General features: G+C 43.7%; 1 protein-coding gene and 1 non-coding gene across 2 annotated transcripts in view; one reads left to right on the plus strand and one right to left on the minus strand.

Moving 5' to 3' along the window:
* RASGRF2 (Ras protein specific guanine nucleotide releasing factor 2) overlaps positions 1-19,195 on the plus strand; it is a 249,152-nt gene that overhangs the window by 210,781 nt on the left and 19,176 nt on the right. The window contains exon 19 of the mRNA XM_068980666.1: positions 13,347-13,459. Coding sequence (XP_068836767.1) covers positions 13,347-13,459 — 113 coding nt within the window. The remainder of the gene's footprint in view (positions 1-13,346; positions 13,460-19,195) is intronic.
* Positions 9,239-9,311, minus strand: TRNAG-CCC (transfer RNA glycine (anticodon CCC)). Its single transcript has one exon. It is a non-coding gene; the product is annotated as a tRNA-Gly (tRNA).

Consider the following 19,195-nt stretch of genomic DNA (forward strand, 5'->3'; position numbering starts at 1 on the left):
TTTTAACATTGTTCTTATTGATTTTGTGTACTTTTTATACATTCAGAATAAAACCCTTTATTTGCCAATTACATTCATTTACCCCAGGTTGTTCTTTGGTATAACATGTTTATGTAATTTTCTATTGAATATACTTGATTTAAAATATTGTGTTAATTTCTGCCATCCAGCAAAGTGATTCAGTTATATATGTGTGTGTATGTGTATATATATATATGCACTCCATTTTATATACTTTTCCATTGTATTAATATTATCAGTTTATCACAGGATACTGAATGTAGTTCCCTGTGTTGTACAGTAGAACCTTGTTGTTTTGCTGTTGTTCCAGTCTATATATAATAATTTGCATCTGCTAACCCCAAACTCCCAGTCCATCCCTCTCGCGCCTCCCCTCCCTTTGGCAACCACAAATCTATCCTCTATGTTTGTGAGTCTGTTTCTGTTTTGTGGGCAGGTTCATTTGTGTCATATTTTAGATTCATAGATAAGTGATACCAGTGGTATTTGTCTTTCTTTTTCTGACTTACTTCACTTAGTAGGATAATCTCTAGTTGCATCCATGTTGCTGCAGATGGCATTATTTCATTTTTTTATGGCTGAGTAGTGTTTCATTGTAACTCAGCATTAAAAAACAGATAGTGACATGTGGTCCCATCACTTCATGGCAAATAGAAGGGGAAAAACTAGAAGCAGTGACAGCTTTTATTTTCTTGAGCTCCAAAATCACGATGCATGGTCACTGCAGCCATGAAATTAGAAGATGCTTGCTGCTTGGAAGGAAAGCTATGACAAACCTAGACCACGTATTAAAAAGCAAAGATATCACTTTGCCGACAAAGGGCCATATAGTCAAAGCTGTGGTTTTTCCAGTAGCATATACAGATGTGAGAGTTGGACCCTAAAGAAGCCTGAGCACTGAAGAATTGATGCTTTCAAATGGTGGTGCTGGAGAAGACTCTTGAGAGTCCCTTGGACTGCAAGGAGATCAAACCAGTTAGTCCTAAAGGAAATCAACCCTGAATATTCATTGGAAGGACTGATGCTGAAGCTGAAGCTCCAGTACTCTGGCCACCTTATGCAAAGAGTCAACTCACTGGAAAAGACCCTGATGGTGGGAAAGATTGAGGGCAGGAGGAAAAGGGGATGACAGAGGATGAGATGGTTGGAATGCATCACCAACTCAATGGACATGCATTTGAACAAACTCTGGGAGATAGTGGAGGACAGAGGAGCATGGTCTGCTGCAGTCCATGGGGTTGCAAATAGTTGGACATGACTGAGTGACTGAACAACAATTCCTGTTAGAGTAACCATTCTAGATGGATGCTCAGAACTTTGTGTATGGCTGTTCTTGGGAGAGCCCTGTGAAGGTGGAATGGGCTGAATCCAGGCCTTCAGACAAAATGCCACTACCCCTATTTGACCAGTGAAGCCATTAGGTCTCAGGGAGATTCAATCAGTACTGCTCAGGGAATTTTCTATAGTGATGGAAAGGTTCTATGTCCGTGGTATCCAGAACAGTAGCCTCTGGCCATGTGTGATTAGTGGCTACAGTGTAACAGGCCACTCAAAAGTTCAGCAGTAAGTAGACCCAGCTCTGATGTCCTGTCCTTCCACTGCCCTGCAGGGCCCCGTTCTTCTGAAGCAGGAACCTGGGTGGGTGGTCTCCGCCAGGGCCCCAGTGAGCCTGCTGAAGAAGGAAGTACCCAGACTGGGTTTACTGAAGCAGAAGCAAAATCTTTTTGGAACATTGGTATTACAGTTATAAATCACACAGAGAAGATGATGGCTTTTTCTCAGTAAGGAAGGACAACAAACACCCTTATGTTTGGGCTTTGGACCTGCGACCCCAGACCAGCAGTACAGTGGAAACATGCCCTATTGACTAATTGAGGCAGAAAAGTAGGTGCCGCTGTGACGGCCTGTACTTAGTGTGTTCAAAGACCTCAGGGATCAGGACGTCCTAAAATGAGAGCTTATCAGTTCATCCCTTCTTTTTCTTATTTTGACAGGTGACAGAGAGCCCTTTTAAAACTGGATTTTATGAACGTATACTGTGTTTACTGGGGCTTCCAGTACACCTGCCAGTACAGGAGATGCAGAAGACATGGGTTCGATCCCTGGGCTGGGATGATCCCCTGGAGAAAGAAATGGCAACCCACACCAATATTCTTGCCTGGAAAGTTCATGGCAGAGGGGCCTGGTTGGCTACAGTCCATGGGGCAGCAGAGAGTCAGACACAACTGAGCATGCACACACTGTATTTATTAGGTTATTATTTATTTATTGTTGTTGCTTAGTTGCTGAGAAATGTCCAGCTCTTTTGTGATTCCCATGGACTGAAGCTCACCAGGCTCCTCCATCCATGGGATTCTCCAGGCAAGAATACTGGAGTGGGTTGCCATTTCCTTCTCCAGGGGATCTTCCCGACCCAGGGATCAAACCCACCTCTCCTGCACTGCAGGTGGATTCTTTACTGCTGAACTGCTGGGGAAGCCCCAGGAGGCCCCGTTAAATTTTTAAAATTTTTAGCCTTGCTTAGGAAAACATAAAATCCAGTGTCAACTTAAAGCACTAAGTTCAGATTTATTCTGTGCTCCAAATCTGAAATGGAGGTTGGCCAGGACAAGCACGTGGCAGACTTTTGTTGTGGGTGGAAGAATGAGATGGATAAGAGAGAACCCGCTCCTGACCAGGCAGCTCCTGCTGCCTGGTCTGATGGCTCTCAGCCTGCGTCCAGCCCTGTCCTGTCCTCGGATCCACCCCGTCCTTGTCTCTACTGCTTCTACCAGTCTGCCTGGGAGACTCTCCCTGGCTATATGGGCCACCCAGACTCTGCTCCTGAGTCGTGGATTTTCTTTCCACTCATGAGACAGCCTTCAGAGTAGGGATGCCTGATCTTGGAGCTTTCTCAGGAGAAAGAGTCCCTCCCTGGACCACAGTACTCTCTGCCACCCTTGGGTGCTTCCTGACCTCATTCTCCTAAAGGTGACCAGGACCTTACAAATGTCCCTCCCCCGCATCCTCAGCACAGCTGAATGTGAGTTCCCAGCGTCCACTTCCTGGGGAGATGTGTCCCTGACACTGACCTGGGAGAAGGAGCTCTGGGATTCCAGGGGAATGATCTCTGCGCCAACCTGAGGTTTGAGATGGTCTTAGTTACAGAGTGGGACACTCACTCTTTCGTGGGCGACTTGAAAACCTAACCTCCCCACCCCTGCCACCCCCAGAAGGCAGTCTGCTCTCTGACGATGCATTCTGAGTGACAGGCTCCCAGAGTGTTCAAAGGGTTCTGTAACAATACTGTGTTAATGTCAGGTGCCGTTCTAAGTGGTTTTCAAATACTCACTCATTCACTCCTCACTCCAGCCTTTAGCGGGAGGGAAGGTATAGTCTCTGTTTCACAGATGGTGAAATTGAAGCCTGGGGACGAAATATTAATAATTTGCCTGAGATGTTGCAGGTGGCCAGTGGTATAACCAGGTTTCACACCTGGGCTGCTGGCTGCCCAGCTCAGGTTCTCAACCACCCATCTCACGGCCCCTGCATCTCGCCTGCATCTCTACTCAGGACGCAGAGCACTCCAAACGGATAGGAAAAAGCCACTTATGACCTCAGACAGTGAGCATGTCATATGTTAGCACTGACAACACTTCCGTTCTCTATTTCTTAGTCTTCTCTGAGACTTTGGCCCTAGACTCTGTGTCCCTTAGACAAAGGATTTGTGCTTGCTAAAGGTTGGGCAGAGTCCTGCCCCCTTCCAGCAGCCACTGCTGTGCCTCCTGCATTCAGACAGTGATTAGCCGTCTCCCGTACCAGTCTCCCCCGGGCACTGCCAGGGCAGGAGTTGGGGGTGCTGTCCAAGGTCACAGACCAGAAAAACCCCTGCTGTTTTCAAGGCCTCAGGACCCCAGACATCCCACCAGTATCCCAGGTGGATTAGGATGTGGCCTCATCACTCAGGTAGTACAGGGAGGCTCCTAGGCCTTTCCCTGCCTGTGGGTTCTGATGGGGATGCCGGGAACAAGAAGAGAGAATTCAGTCACATTGTGAGATGCTGGAAGCTATGAAATATTTAAAAATATTTATTTATTTTGGCTGCACTAGGTCTTAGTTGCGGCAGTCAGGCTCAGTAATTGCAGGCTTGGCAAGCCCGCACATGCGCTGCGGCATGTGGGATCTTAATGTTCCAGTGAGGGATAGAACCCACGTCCCCTGCATTGGAAGGTGGATTCTGAAACACTGGACCACAAGGGAAGTCTCTGAAATATTTATTTTTAATGGTAAATTAGTGTGTATGACCTCAACCTTGCAAATGCTTTTATAAAAACCACCAAATAGAAAGATAATCCATGGACATAGTTTTTATGTTAGTCTCATCCTTATTAATTGGTCCCAATTTGCTTCTAGCTGTCCACACTACCACCGTTGGCCTCTAAATGTCGAAGCTAAGAAATCGCAAACATCCATCAGGTGCAAACCAGGACAAGCCCAGACTTGGCCATTTGCTGCTGTTGTTTAGTTGCTCAATCCTGTCTGACTCTTTGAGATCGGGCTCCTCTATCCATGGGAGTTTTCAGGAAAGAATAGGCGAATGGATTGCCATTTCTTTCTCCAGGGGATCTTCCTGACCCAGGGATTGAACCCGTGTCTCCTGCACTGGCAGGCAGATTCTCTACTGCTGAGCCACCAAGGAAGCCCAAGACTTCCCATAAAGGCAGCCCAATAGAGAAAGCTGTATCTAATTTAATTAGGATAGCAACGTCCTTTTCGCTCCTTCTGATTTCCTGAACCTGTAGGCTGGTACTTATTTTCATCAGTGGGTGTTTGATCCTGCTGAATTTTGTGGTGGTGGTTATTGACATTGTCCTCTCCTCCCCTCAGAATAGACTGCCTTGGGCATTGCATTTCACTTTAGTTTCTGGGTCAAAAAAAGACTCACATGAGGAACAAAATCCAGAAACCTGAATTCTAGTCTGGATTCCAGTGTGTGTTTGCTGTAAATCTGTAAACTTGACCAAATGATCTGTATGGGGTTCTTCTACAGAAAGGAATGATTTGTCAGACTGCTCTAGAAAATATATAAGAAACTATTAGCTGATAGATACGGGTTCTCTCTTTTTTTCTTTTAAGCTTGAGGATAGATCTTAACTCTTTCTGTGGTCCAGGCAAACAAGATTCTTGTTTCTTGAACTGCTTACCAGAGCTTTTTCTTATCTTTTATGCCTCCATATTGTTATCCTTTAAACTCTCCTTAAGCTTTCCATGCTTGTCTTTTAAAAATGCTTGGCAAGACATTTTCATCAGGATTTATTTAAGTCAGTGTGAAATAGAATTAAGAGTTAAAGAAGATGTCTTAAGTGGAACTTCTTTTCAGTTTCCATTAGTTGCCGAGACAGAAATGTAGTTTTCCCTGTAGAACTAGTGGGATTCTTTAACCTTTTGTGGATGGATTGCATCGACAGAGAAAATTCAGAGAAGCACACAAGGGATTGTATGTACTTTGATAGGTTCTTATCTCTGCTATAAGAGTTTTCTGATTAAAGGTGCTGTGGGATCCTCCTTTTTCCCAGTTTGCATTCCGCATGCTCTTGGGTCATTGGAAGTATTTCTGGAGACCATGGTGTGCCATCAAGTCCTCAGGACCAGTGACCTCTGTTACTTTCAGTCACCTTAGGACTTGGAGGAGCCCGCTTAACACTGGTGCATCAGACGGTTCATTCGGGTCCAAGATGTTGTCTCACCTGCTGACTTTTGCTTTGAGTTTCTTTCCTCCCAACTCTGCTCCCCAGAGTCACCCACCTATATCGTCTCATCTGCTCGGGTGAAGTTTCTCTCTGGAGGGACATTGAAGGTTCTAATTCTACCAGATTCCTATGATTCTGAGTCTGTCTTCTCTGTGTGGAAAACTTATCAGCTTTCTTTATCAGTCTTTTCCCCTCTCAAGAATCTGGGAAGGGAGGACAAAGCATAGCTTAGAGAATACATCCTAGCATTTTGGTAAGGTTTTATTCAAGTTAAATTTTCCTGGCATGTGGCCTTCTTTAATTAAGAAAGTTACAAAATCAGGAATAAAACCAGGCTCTTCCACACTTTTCTTTCTCCCTCTGATCCTTGCCATTTTCTTGAGAGAGACAATTCCATATCAGTTCACACCTGTCTAGAAACCAACAGAAAACACAGCATGTGGAAAAATTCTCTTTTTTTCCTGAGAAATGCCTTTAAACTGGCTGATTCTCTCTTGAAACTTAGAGATGTAAGCTCAGGAGCTCTCGGATTTCAAGGTTGTAGGGCAGTATTTAAAATTCGTCTAAGCACAGCTGTTCAGGTCTAGAGGCTGCATTTTAGCAAGTCATTCCCATGCAGAGTCATTTGTTAAGAAATGATGGAATAAATTATTTTCTGCATAGCTTTTTCCTTCGCGCTGAGCTGGTGTCATTCACCGCCATTTGCCTCTCCCCGGTTATTTTTGTTCTAACATATCTTCCACATTTCGCATTGTGCCTTCTCCTCGTAGCCTCCCACTTCACATCTGCTAAACTAATTTCCCAAACTGCCAGTTTAAGAAGAATTAGGTAGCTCATTATCACTTGTCTCAAAGTTAAGAACGCTCCCAAGAACGTTTATCCATTCATCCAACAAATATTTGAGGGCCCACCAGGCGCACGCATGCTTACCAAATCTGGGGGTTAATGATATCTGGAATTTGCTACCTTTTCCTGGTTCATAAACTCCTACATGATGGTCAGGCATACATTTCTTGTATATTCTGTTCCTCTTTGAAGATTCTCAACCTTATGAGTAATTAATACCTAGTAAGTGTTGAACAGGTACTATAAAGAGTTTAGCGTTACTATGGTATTTTTGTAGGGTTCTCTTCCACACTTAATGCCCTTTCTTTAAAATTTCAACTAGGCTGTTCTTTTCGTAGCGTGAACAAAGAGGTGGTTAAAATATTCTTGCAGTTTGGTGATGAGAAATGCTGGAAAACTCTATACCTTTCACTTTTCCAAGGAGAAACCCCAATTCAGAGTCATAGTTGCCCAGAGGTGGTGAGAAGGCAGGCAGACAAGGGTGGTGGTGAGTAGACAAGACAACCCAGGTACCATGCAGGGTCCCTTATCCAGCACAGTCTCCCCTAGGACCGGGTGGCAATACTGAAGTTCTAAATAAAGGTTCCCCTCAGAAGAGCTGAAATCCACAGGGGTTGACAGGCTTAGTATCTTTGGTTCACTAGCATTCATGGCGTTCACCCTAGACTCCAGGGTGATTTGCACAGATTTGGGAAGATCAGTCAGCATCTTTGGCTCAGTTTCCCGTTTGACACAATGGCCTGGATCTAACCTAAATCTACATCACAATTTCAAGTAAAAAAAAATCATCTTCTGTAGTCAAAGACAACAGGAAACAATAGCTTTGCAGTGAAAATCGTGAAGTCAAACTTTAGGCTCTTATTTTTGAGCCTAGCACACCCAAGGCCCCTTCTTTATGAGCCCTTCAATCCATTAAAATTATCTCTGTGATTTTACTCCCTTCTGCAGCATTTCCACTTTCTTTTTAAAAACTCTGGCCACTGTTAAGAATACACTGTATTGATTACAATGAGAAAATTACTCTCATAATTCTCTTTACTCCCAAACTGTGCTTATTGAATCAGACTTTCCCAGTGTCCTAGAGTTCCCTTGGCCATATGTGGTATATTATAATTATTACTCTATTCTCCTGCAAGAATGAATGTCATTTCCAAAATGCCTAAACTATCAACAGGGGTTAGTTGTAAAGTGCCAGAGAAACTGATTTTTCTCTTCTATGATTTAGTTCTTACTCAGCAAACCTGAGTCTCAAGATCCATGTCTCAAATCATTGTCACTGTAGATGGAAGGTAGTTCAGGATCAGCATGGTAATGCTGTTGAGATGTGTCTTTCAGGCCAAGACACCTTCACTGATAACTGCTTCTTTGAAGAGTATAGCAGTTAAAAACTCAGGTTTTAGCCAGCATTACCTGTGTTTGAGTCCTGGGTCTGCCACTTGCTGCCTGTGTGACTTGGGACAAGATACTTAGTACTTCGACTCCCTCATACGTGACATGGGAATAATAACGATTGTAACTTGTTGCTGTTGAGGGTTGAGGGTTGAAGCAGATAATAGAGTGATTAAAATATCATCTAGCCTGTGGCAAACTCTTAAGTCTTGGTTGCGATAATTACCTCAGGAGTTGTTCAGTAACCTGGAGAAGGTACTGGCTCTCCCAGGAATGCTTAGTGTGTTTGAGTCTGTAAGGTTTCGGTAAAATGTCCCTAAGTCCTAATAGCTTACCAGGAGGATTCTAGCATCATCTGTTGGTAACTTTTTGCTCCTAAGCATGTGTTGTGTGTTACACTCCACTCTTTGACACTCTGCTTAAGCTGTCACCTCTTTACAGGGGGCTCCCAGACCCACACTTCCAGACACCGCCCCTCTCCTAAGATTCAGTGGGCACCTGCTTTTAGATGCCCCTTGTTAAGCCCTTCTCCCTGAATTTTATTGTTTAATATCTGCTCCGTGCGCCCACTTCTGTTGGCTGGCTGTCTTCCCTAAAGCCCTAGATGCTAAGATGCTCAGTGCCTGTTGAAAGAACAAGAGCTGTAGTCTCCTTTTTAAAGACTGAAGTGTTAAAAAGTCTCACCTTTTCTGGGCTCTCCGCCTTTGAAAGCAGACTGGTTTCTTTTTTCCAGGCTTTAGTCTCCTCAACCCTGCTTCGTGAATTGGAAAATGAACACTAACCTAAGTAAGCGGTTGTTGCAATGACTGCAGGCCCTCTTGGGTGCCGCGCTGTTTGCTGATCTTCCCTGAAAGCTCCCAGGCTCAGGCCTGGCTTGGTCGACACCCGCCTGCGGGTCTGGGAAAGGCGCTGCAGACTCCCGAGGAGCCAGGCGACCCAGGAGCGCCACCTTGTGGGCGTCATTATTGCTGCCTTTGAGAAGGAGCCCAGTGTCCTTCCAACACCCGCAGTGTTCTGGTATCCCATCTCAGGTCCTGGGGAAATGTAGCCAAAAATGAGATTCTAGATAAATTACAAAAAGGTTGTTAGGCAAACTTACTTTCCATTACCTACTTCCTGTTTAAATAATCTACCTCCTGTTTACTGCATGTGCCTTTTAGATATTTCAGATTTCTTTCTTTCTTTTTTAAATATTTATTTGGCTGTGTCGGGCCTTAGTTGCACATGCTGGATCTTCACTATGTGGAATCTAGCTCCCTGACCAGGGATTGAACCCAGGCCCCCTGCATTGGGAGTGCAAAGTCTTAGCCACTGGACCACCAGGGAAGTCCCCAGACTTCTTTTGAGTAGTAGGTCGTGTTTTTAACAGGGATTTTTGAATGGCCAATTCTGCATTTTACATGCTCTGGTAAAAAAAGAAAAATTTACATTCTAAGTTGTACATCAGAAGATTCCGATTTTTTTCTCTAAGGTTTTGAGGAGCTGCTTTTTGCATGATATTTTTTAAGTGGCCAAGTCTTTCTACTCAGAGTGTGAGCAGCAAAACCCAGGAGGTCCTTCAGTTCAGTTCAGTTCAGTCGCTTAGTCGTGTCGGACTCTTTGCGACCCCATGAATCGCAGCACGCCAGGCCTCCCTGTCCATGACCAACTCCCGGAGTTCACTCAGACTCGCGTCCATCTAGTACGTGATGCCATCCAGCCATCTCATCCTCTGTCGTCCCCTTCTTCTCCTGCCCCCAATCCCTCCCATCATCAAAGTCTTTTCCAATGAGTCAACTCAGAGTGTGAGCAGCAAAGCCCAGGAGGTCCTTAGAAAAGTAGAATCTGAGTCCCCATTCCAGACCTTCTGCACCAGAATCTGCGGTGATTCGTGGGCACTGGACAGTTTGAGAAGCACAGTTGGAAATAAGATGGAAGATCTGTGCTGTCCCCACGCGGCCATGTCCTTAAGGGCCTCATTTCACCCTATATGATCACATCCCATCAGCCTCAGTGGCCTGGCGTGAACCAGGTTTATGGTTCCCTCCTTGCCTGCCCCTGGGTCGGCTGAGGAAGGGCTGAAATCATACACAGGAGGTCACTTTGAACATGATAAAAGCCTGTTCAAGTGTAAAGGAAAATTCTGAGTGAAAATTCTTATGTTTTGTACTTAGCCATCATTAGCTAACCTGCTTTATATTAGCTACATGAGCAAAGTGAGAATTCACCCGTAACCATTCCTCTCACTTCAGATAGTGTCTAGGCAGATTTCACCAAGTTTGCAAAGGTCTCTCTTAGGCTAGTCTTCCTAGAGCTCAGAATAATCAGATTACATTCTGTTTTTCCTTAACAAGACCTTTCACACAACTTGCCTTCCTGGGGTCTCAGAAGTGTTCCCACTGTTGAGCCCAGAATGGGGCACAGTAGGCACTGGAGAATGCTTGTTGATTAAGCCACTAATTAGCCCCCAGCGAGGTCCAAACACCGGCTTGATGTCCTTCACACTAATTCATTTATGATAATCATATTATTTGCATCATTGAGAGATTAAACATAGCTCCAGGACTCAGTCATCACAATAATAAGTATCAAACATTCATTAAGCAAAGATGCTGGATGGCTGAGAAATCCTTTGTTAGTGCATGAAGACGGGGGCAGGTGAGATCATTAGCTGTTGACAAACGTCACTCCCATTACATTTGAAATGGTGGGAGGAGGAGGACAAAGGACAAAAGCAGCAGCAAATATTACTCTCTTCTCCTTGCATACATTTTTTTAAATTTTTATTTAATTTTAAAATCTTTAATTCTTACATGTGTTCCCAAACATGAACCCCCCTCCCACCTCCCTCCCCACTTGCATACATTTAAAAATAAAATCAGTAGTCAAGAATTTGTTGGGCAAAAAGTAGGTGAAATTTTAGGAAAACATATCATCTGAAGGTGTTGCTTGGACCCTAGTGGCTCCTGCTTCTGAAGAAGTGATTGTCAAACAGTGAAAGGGAAATACTGAGAAAAATTAATGACACTGTTTTTCACCAAACTGAGGTTCACAAATATTCAATTCAGGTTAAATTAGACTTTTGTATTGTCTATAATTTGTGAAATTATGGACTTTATGCCCCCAATTTACTAAATATGGGCTTCCCAGGTGGTGTTAGTGGTGTTAGTGTACGTCTGCAGATGCAGGATACATAAGAGACGCCAGTTCAATCCCTGGGCCAAGAAGATCCCTGGAGGAGGGCATGGCAACCCACTCCAGGATTCTTGCCTGGAGAATCCCATGGACAGAGAAGCCTGGTGGGCTACAGCCCACAGGGTTGCAAAGAGTCAGACACTACCAAAGGAACTTAGTATAGTAAAAGTATGCTTTTTTATTGGATCCATTGCAATGAGCAATATTTTCTCTAATCATTTAAAAGAAGTCAGAATGTAGTGCTTCAAAATTACTTTCTCTAAAGTGAAAATGTACTCATAATGAGTAACTTTGTGTAGCAGGGAAGGTAAACCGTATGCTGCACGGACAGTCTGTCGGAGTCAGATCTGAAAGCAAGGTGTGGCAGCGTTCAGTTTATCTCTGAGTACCTGATGATCCCGGGATGCTGCCCGTATGCTGTCCATGTTTTACAAGAACACATATAATAAAAGAGTGTGAAAAAATGACAACTTGACCTTTTTATTAATTTTTAGCTTTTTAAAATTTTCAAATCAAGAGAAAATGCTGGAATAAAATAAAAGGTGTGGCCACACATCTGGAGTCACTAATGGTTCACATGGTTACCACATGTGTGTCTCTCCCCCTTCCTTTCTCACGTTTTCTCTCGCTCCTCGCCTCTCCCCCAGGGATGTGCTCTGAAATAGCCCCAGCAAAATGATCAAATTCAGGACAATTTAACATGGATAGGATGCTCTCGACTGGTACCTAATTCTAAGTTGTTGTGGTAGTGCCCTGTATAGCATTTCCCCCTCGATCCTGGATCTAATCCAGGCTCACCTCTTGCGTTATCTGTGGTGCTTTTGGTGTCCTTTAAACTGGGACAATTTCTTAGTTTCTTTGTCTTTGATGACATTAGCATTTTTGGAACATGCAAGCCTGTTCCTGCATCTTCCTCACAATGCAAGTGTGAGATTATGCATTTGGGGCAAAAATACTAAATGATGATTCTTCACAGAACATTACATTTGTGGACCCATGATGTTGGTTTGCTCCATTCCTGTGACAGTAACTGATCACTGGGTTCAGGTGACATCTGTCAGATTCTCCCTTTGTATTTAATCATTTCTAATGGTGGTGTTGCAGGGGAGAGGGTACCCTGACACTATTAATTCTGTTTCCCTGTAAATTGTGGCATCTATTCATGATCCTTACCTGATAAGTTACCACTGCTTTGGTCAAAAATGGTGATTTTCTAACTCATATTCCTTTATATTTATTAGAAGTCCACTGTAAAGAATAATTCTCTTCTGCCTTCTTCATGTATGTATCTATTTATGTGTTTGTGGGCATTAGTAGGGGCTTGCAAGTTGTTTTGATTCAGCTGGTTATTACTTACTCCTCTCATTCATTTTGGTGTGCATGTAATCCTACTCACCTTTGCCATGTGGGTACCCTTTCATTATCACTCCTATGTTTGTTTGACACGGCCTCATGGGTGTGTATCATTTATTCTTTAGCATACCTGTATTGAAGTTAATTGCAGAATTTATACTTTGAAAAAGCTTTTTCTTTTTTAAAGCTATTGCTGTGCCCCAGCTACTGACTCATGGACCAATGGGAAAACAGACAATTAAATCAGCCCTTACGGTACAGTGAGTTATGATAGAGTGCGTCATGGGAACACTGAGAACAAGCTCTCCATGGCTTTGGGTCAACTCAGGAAGGCTCCTAGGATAAAGTACATCACCTCCTCACGCTGCAAGATGAACAGAAATAAACCTGGGGAGAAGGCAGTGCTCCAGGATAAGGGAACCACACGTCCCTTTGAGGAATGCCTACCTCTCAGGGCTTCCCTGGTGGCTCAGACAGTAAAGAATCTGCCTGCAATGCAGGAGACCCAAGTTCAATCCCTGGGTGGGGAAGATCCCCTGGAAAAGGAAATGGCAAACCAGTCCAGTATTCTTGCCTGGAGAATCCCATGGACAGGGGAGCCTGACGGGCTGCAGTCCATGGGGTCGCAAAGAGTTGGACAGGACTGAGCACAGTACAGCCCAGGAAACCTGTCAGCAGGGCCCCACCCCAAACCAATTAAGTCAGGATCTCAGGAGGGGAAGCATCTCGTTTCCATACATAGTTTCTAGAGAATTTGTTACGAGGAATGGTGTCATGTGTGATGGAGCTAAACCCTTCGGAACTAAAATCTTAAAAATCCACTTCATTTTTTAGGACTTTGAACTCAACAATGAACTAAAGATGAACGTCTTAAATTTGCTAGAAGAAGTTTTACGAGACCCAGATCTTCTTCCCCAAGAACGGAAAGCCACCGCGAATATCCTAAGGTAAAAGCACTTGCAGATACCTGGTAATTACCCTGGTTGATTTGTGCTGTGTTCACAGATGATAGGATCCTGTCAGACCAGAAAGATGTGTATTAGACTTCTGAAATGCACAATTCTGTCCTCACTGGTAAAGCTTCCTTGGGAAGGCTTTAGTCTGGGCAACATAACCTGTGAGCAGTACTGTCGCTCCTGTCTGTGTGGTGGACAGTAGTTTACTGTAGAACCAAAAGCTTGGAGGATGGTCTCCTGAGGGTCCGGCGGGTGTTGCAGAGGTGCTTTTCCCTTGTGTGGGTTCTGTTTATCACAAGCTCACAGTTATGGGGGGCAGTGGTTGGTAGCATTTCTATAGGAGTCTCATGTAGCTGGCTTGTGGCTGTGCCACCATAGAGCAGCTATACATTTTCTTCAGCTTATTTCACTGGTCCCGAACCAATTTTACCATCAGTGTCTCCGTTTTTAATATTACTTATTTTTTATGTGACTGCAGCGCGTCTTAGTTGTGGCACTCAGGGATATTCATTGCAGTGCACATGCTCCCTAGTTGTGAAGCTCAGTAGTTACGTTGCCCAGGCTTATTTGCCCAGAGGCATTGCGATCCTAGTTCCCCGACCAGGGATCTAACCTGCATCTCCTGTATTGGAAGCTGGATTCTTAATCACTGGACCACAAGGGAAGTCCCTACCACTGGGTTCTTAGGTGGACATTTCCACATCCTGTAGGTTGTATGAATTCAGACCCTGCACTTCTGTGTGACAGTCTTAAACTTTGGGTTTCGCGCTAGAGGCTGCTTGTGTCTCATTACACCCAGCGGCCAGGCAGGTAACAACTTCCTCATGCCTCCTTGAACTGATGAGTGATTTTTTTCCAGTCCATTCTACGTGAAGAGGGCAGCCATTAGTGTCTCTGTGCGGACACTTCAGTTACAGTTTCCACCGCACTTGTGGCTATGTATCTGTCCCTGGGTGGGGTAGGAAGCCTGGCGCCTCATCTGCAATGGAAAGAACCCTTCCTTTCTTCTGTGCTTGGCTCTGTTGTTTCTTCATTCTCCTGAATGCTTGTGTGTAGAGGAGAATCCAGTTTAACTGAAACCATCGTGCTTTTGGAAACCTCTCCAAGACAAAGAAGGAGTGTGGAGACGGAGCAGAGCTTGGAGTGATGGAGCTGCAACCAGAGAGTGCCAACGATTGCTAGAAAACTTCCAAAAGCTGGGGAAAAGCAAGGAAGCTGCAGTCCCCAACCTTTTTGCTACCAGAGACTGGTTTTTGTGAAGACAGTTTTTCCACAGACTGAGGGTGGGTTGGGGTGGGGATGGTTTCAGGATGATTCAAGGGTATTACATTTATAGTGCACTTTATTGCTATTATTATTACATCACCTGCACCTCAGGTCATCAAGCATTAGATTCCGGAGGTTGGGGACCCCTGCAAGGAGGGATTCCTCTGCAGGTTTCAGAGGGAGCATGGCTCTGCCAACACCTTGTGTTTGGACTTTGAGCCTCTAGCACACTAAGACAATGAATTTCTGTTGTTTCCAGTCACTTTGTTTGTTGTACTTGTTTAGGGCAGCCCTAGGCGTGCTGCCGTCCATGGGGTCGCAAAGAGTTGGACATGACTGAGTGACTGAACTGAGCTTAGGAAACCGTTAAGGGTCTTCAATTTTTCCATTCTATGAAAACGTCTCAGTAAACTTTGAGACTCTGTTACTATGCTATCTTCAGATTTTAAAATTCTAAATACATCTTCAGATAAAGCCTGGTGTCGGTGGATGAGTGGTTATGTCTGTGACTGACTGCTGTTCTTCTCTTCGTATAAACTGTTGACTATGCTCTTTGTATTTAAAGCATGGATGATTGAACACTAGGTTCTGGAAGTATGGACCCCTAGTGACGTTTGACCAAATAGCTTGCAGGAAAATGGAGGTGATCAGACTGGAAAGGCTGTCAGGACTGGGCAATTTGAGGCCTTTGTGTCGCTCGTCCCCTCATAGCCCGCATGCCAGGCATCACTGATCAATCCTGAGCACACTCTGCCTGTGCCCACAGGTGAGCCCAGAACTCAGCTGACTGGCATTTCTACTTCAGACGAACCTTATTTACCATCCCAGGTCTTTATTAGTCATCAGGCTTAAGACATACAATTTGTTTGTCCTGAATAAGTGACCTAAGAATTAGAGGTGTAAAACCGATAACGAATGGAAATTTTAGTAGATGGTGCAGCCTGGGATTGTAACATCTAGCCATCTGAGTCTAGCTTTTGCAGGGGGTCACAGGTTTAAATCTTGGCTCAACCACTAATAACTGTTGAGTTTCTTTGTCAATCCTAACCTAATTTTTCTCATTTATAAAGTGGGGCTCTAAATACCTACCTCATGGGGTTGTTGTGAAAATCACATGATGTAATATGTGTAAAGAGGTTATACCTGAAACATATTTAGCACTCACGTTACTGCTACAGGCATTGTTATTATTAGAAAGCACAGACAGTAGCTCTTAGGAAAAATAGTTTCTGCTATCAGGGCTCTACAGCCCAAGTGAAACCAGGCTAGATCTTTAGTCAAACTCAGTTTGCTTTGGGCTTCATTATCTTGTCTATAGAAAAGACATCATAATAATTTTGAAAACCTATAATAGAATATAATCTGCAAAAGTATTAAATCCTTATACTGTAGTATACCTGAAACTAACATGATATTATAGATCAACTATACTTCAATTAAAAAACTAATTCAATATTTTACAATAGTAAATAAATCAACAAGTGAATGTAATTTAAAAATCATTAAATATATACTTTAAATGGGTGGATTGTTTGGTATCTGAATTATATCTCAAAGTTCTTACCAAAGCAACCTCCACAGTCATAACCTACTTACTGCTATTTTGTAAAAGAAAAAGCAAGTTAAAAAAAAAAAACAAAAAAGCAATTCCACCAATGGGGTGCCCCCTAGCTGCCCACGCAGAATTCTAGTTTCTTGTAGAGTCTTTCCAGGTATTCTGAAAGTCCCAAGAAATGTGCTCAGGAATGAACCCAGTGATTTTTCTGCCTCAGCACCTTTGTTCAAGCTCATGGCTCCCAGGCCATTTGAGGGAGACCCCTTCCAGCACCGCCACAGTTTCTGTGGAGATGCTGCCTGCAGTCTTGTGACGTCACCATTTTCCTATTGAAAAGCTGAGAAAGATGCCGCCTGCCCCGTCCCTGTGCCCCCTGGGCCCTGGAGCAGCCTGCCTCAACCCAGAGTCTCTGTCTTTTGTGAAAACAGCTCTTACCACATCTTTCCTAGTTCTTCATCTTTCACTGTAAGAATTCAAAAGTCACTCATGGAGCCTAGCAGGGAATAGATGTTACACTCCCTTGTCCATTCTCCCACTTCTAACCATTTTTCTTCTCATGAAGCCAAAACAAAAGCCTTTGTTTAGCCCTTAACATAGGGACGTATCAACTGAAGCCAACAGATACAGATACGGGTCGGTCACCAGCCCATTAGCTGGGCCAACAGCCAGATCCTGAGTCCTAGTTTGGGTCAACTGAGCTCTGGGGCACTAACTTATCTTCCCAACAAGCTAGTGAATAGATTTGTGCAGTAAACCCTGCTCCAAAAAAACAACTGGTATTTGACTGAATTTCTCCTGCCAAGTAATTCATTCCACTTGCATCATATTTGAGGGTCCCTGCCCCAGCATGGGCGGAGGAGCCTGGTGGGCTGCAGTCCATGGGGTCGCTAGGAGTCGGACATGACTGAGTGACTTCACTTTCACTTTTCACTCTCATGCATTGGAGAGGGAAATGGCAACCCACTCCGGTGTTCTTGCCTGGAGAATCCCAGGGACAGGGGAGCCTGGTGGGCTGCCGTCCATGGGGTCGCACAGAGTCGGACACGACTGAAGTGACTCAGCAGCAGCCGCAGCAGCCCCAGCACATGAGACTGTGATTATAGGACTAAATCACAGATTCGTTTTTAGGGTTTTTGATAATTTTCCATATGAAATACCTATGTGTGTGAAATTTATGTTTTAAAAAATCATATCAGAATGATTAGAAAGCACAGTAGGAAGTAAGACCTAGACAGAACCATCAACTGAAGGAATGCTATCATTCATGAAGTCTCTTTATTAAGAAAAAAGAAAGCAAAAGGATTATTTAACAACTCTGAAAATTGTGATGATTTTCCTGTTAGTTCATTTCTTAATTTAAAAATAAACAGGGAATTACTTTCAGCTGAAACCAAGAGAATTTAGCAGTAAACATTTCCATGCATTTATGGACAGCTGCCTTTAAAAAATGTGTCAGAGCATGGGTAGCAATGGGCTCAAGGGAGCCTGGCAGGAAGGAAAGTCATGCCTGAGAAAGCATGGGAAGGAAGAGGTGGTCTGGTAGGTCCCAGTGGCAACATGAGATTAAACCATTCACAAGATGGGGAGGAGCAATCTGAGGCAGGCCAGGCCATGGACCCAGGTATCCAGTCACAGCAGCAAGCAAGCAGTCCAGAGAGTGTGGAACAGTTCGAGGGCAGAGGCCGGTTGCTCTTGACTCTGTTTTTAAGACTACATGATTTCTACATGTGAAGGGGAAATTTTCTAGCTGTAGAACTAGCATAATCCCACTTCCCCTTAAGTTTTTTTTTTTTATGGTATTGCATTATAGATGCAAAAATATTAAAATGATCATACTGCATGATAGACAGAAACCCAGGATCCCAGAGTACTCGTCAAACTCCAAAGCAGTCAGAAGACTAAGCAAGTCCATTCTCTGTTGGAACTGGACAGAGTTAGGGAGGCCTTCACATCTGACAGGAACTTTTCTGAACATACCTCCCAGTGAATATAAGTTAGGATTGGGAGAGGTTAAAAAAAAAAAAAAAAGTCCTGACATTAAAGATTTAGATGCATTCAAGTCATATAACAGTGAGTCATGACACATGTATTTAAACACAGAATACAGTAATACAGATGGTTCTGTGACAAACCATCCCCACCTCACACAGTGTCATGGGGGTTACTTTATGATGAAGAAACTTGATTGGCATCAGTAGTGTATGGCCCTGACTGTGAATAAAAACCTCTACTGAAGACTTTCCTATTCCTCCAATGTTGTCTGACTAGCTGGCTTCTGAATCTATGTAGTATAGATTTTTGTAGACAACTAACATGCCGCTGAATGAAAAGAAACAATGACTGACTTCTTGGATGGTCAACTGGAATGGGTTCAGTCACGACAAGGGGACCCACAGGCCTCACACAGACTCTAGCAGCATTAGACTTTTTTGAAGAAGAGCTACTTTATTCAAATTGTTTCATACAGTAAACCAGGTATTCAAATGAACAGGCCAGGATAAATGTTTTCCTTGGTTTCATTGAATCAGTTTACCAGAATCAGAGGAAATTCAGGAGACTGTGTTACTGTGCAACTTCTACATCAAGCTAAGGTACTCACATGTGGAGGTTTATGTGTTTCAGAGCAAGATATTTTACATGTGGGTGTTTATGTATAGCATTTATTTTGTTCAGACCCATTAGAACTTTTACACCAAAATGACATCTTGCCCCTATTCCAAATGGTTGTCAGGGGCTGCCTCTCTTACTAGAGTCTGTTCACCTCCTGTCTTGAGAATGTCTTCAAAGATAATCATCCATTAAGTTTTTACTTTATAGTCACTTCTAATTTTGGTGTAAAGTGTTTTTTGACAGCTGGATCATCCTCACTTATTAAACACATCTCCATATTGTTTTGAGCTATTTCC

This window comes from Capricornis sumatraensis, chromosome 9, assembly GCF_032405125.1.
Source record: "Capricornis sumatraensis isolate serow.1 chromosome 9, serow.2, whole genome shotgun sequence".
In the NCBI taxonomy this organism is placed as follows: Eukaryota; Metazoa; Chordata; class Mammalia; order Artiodactyla; family Bovidae; genus Capricornis; species Capricornis sumatraensis.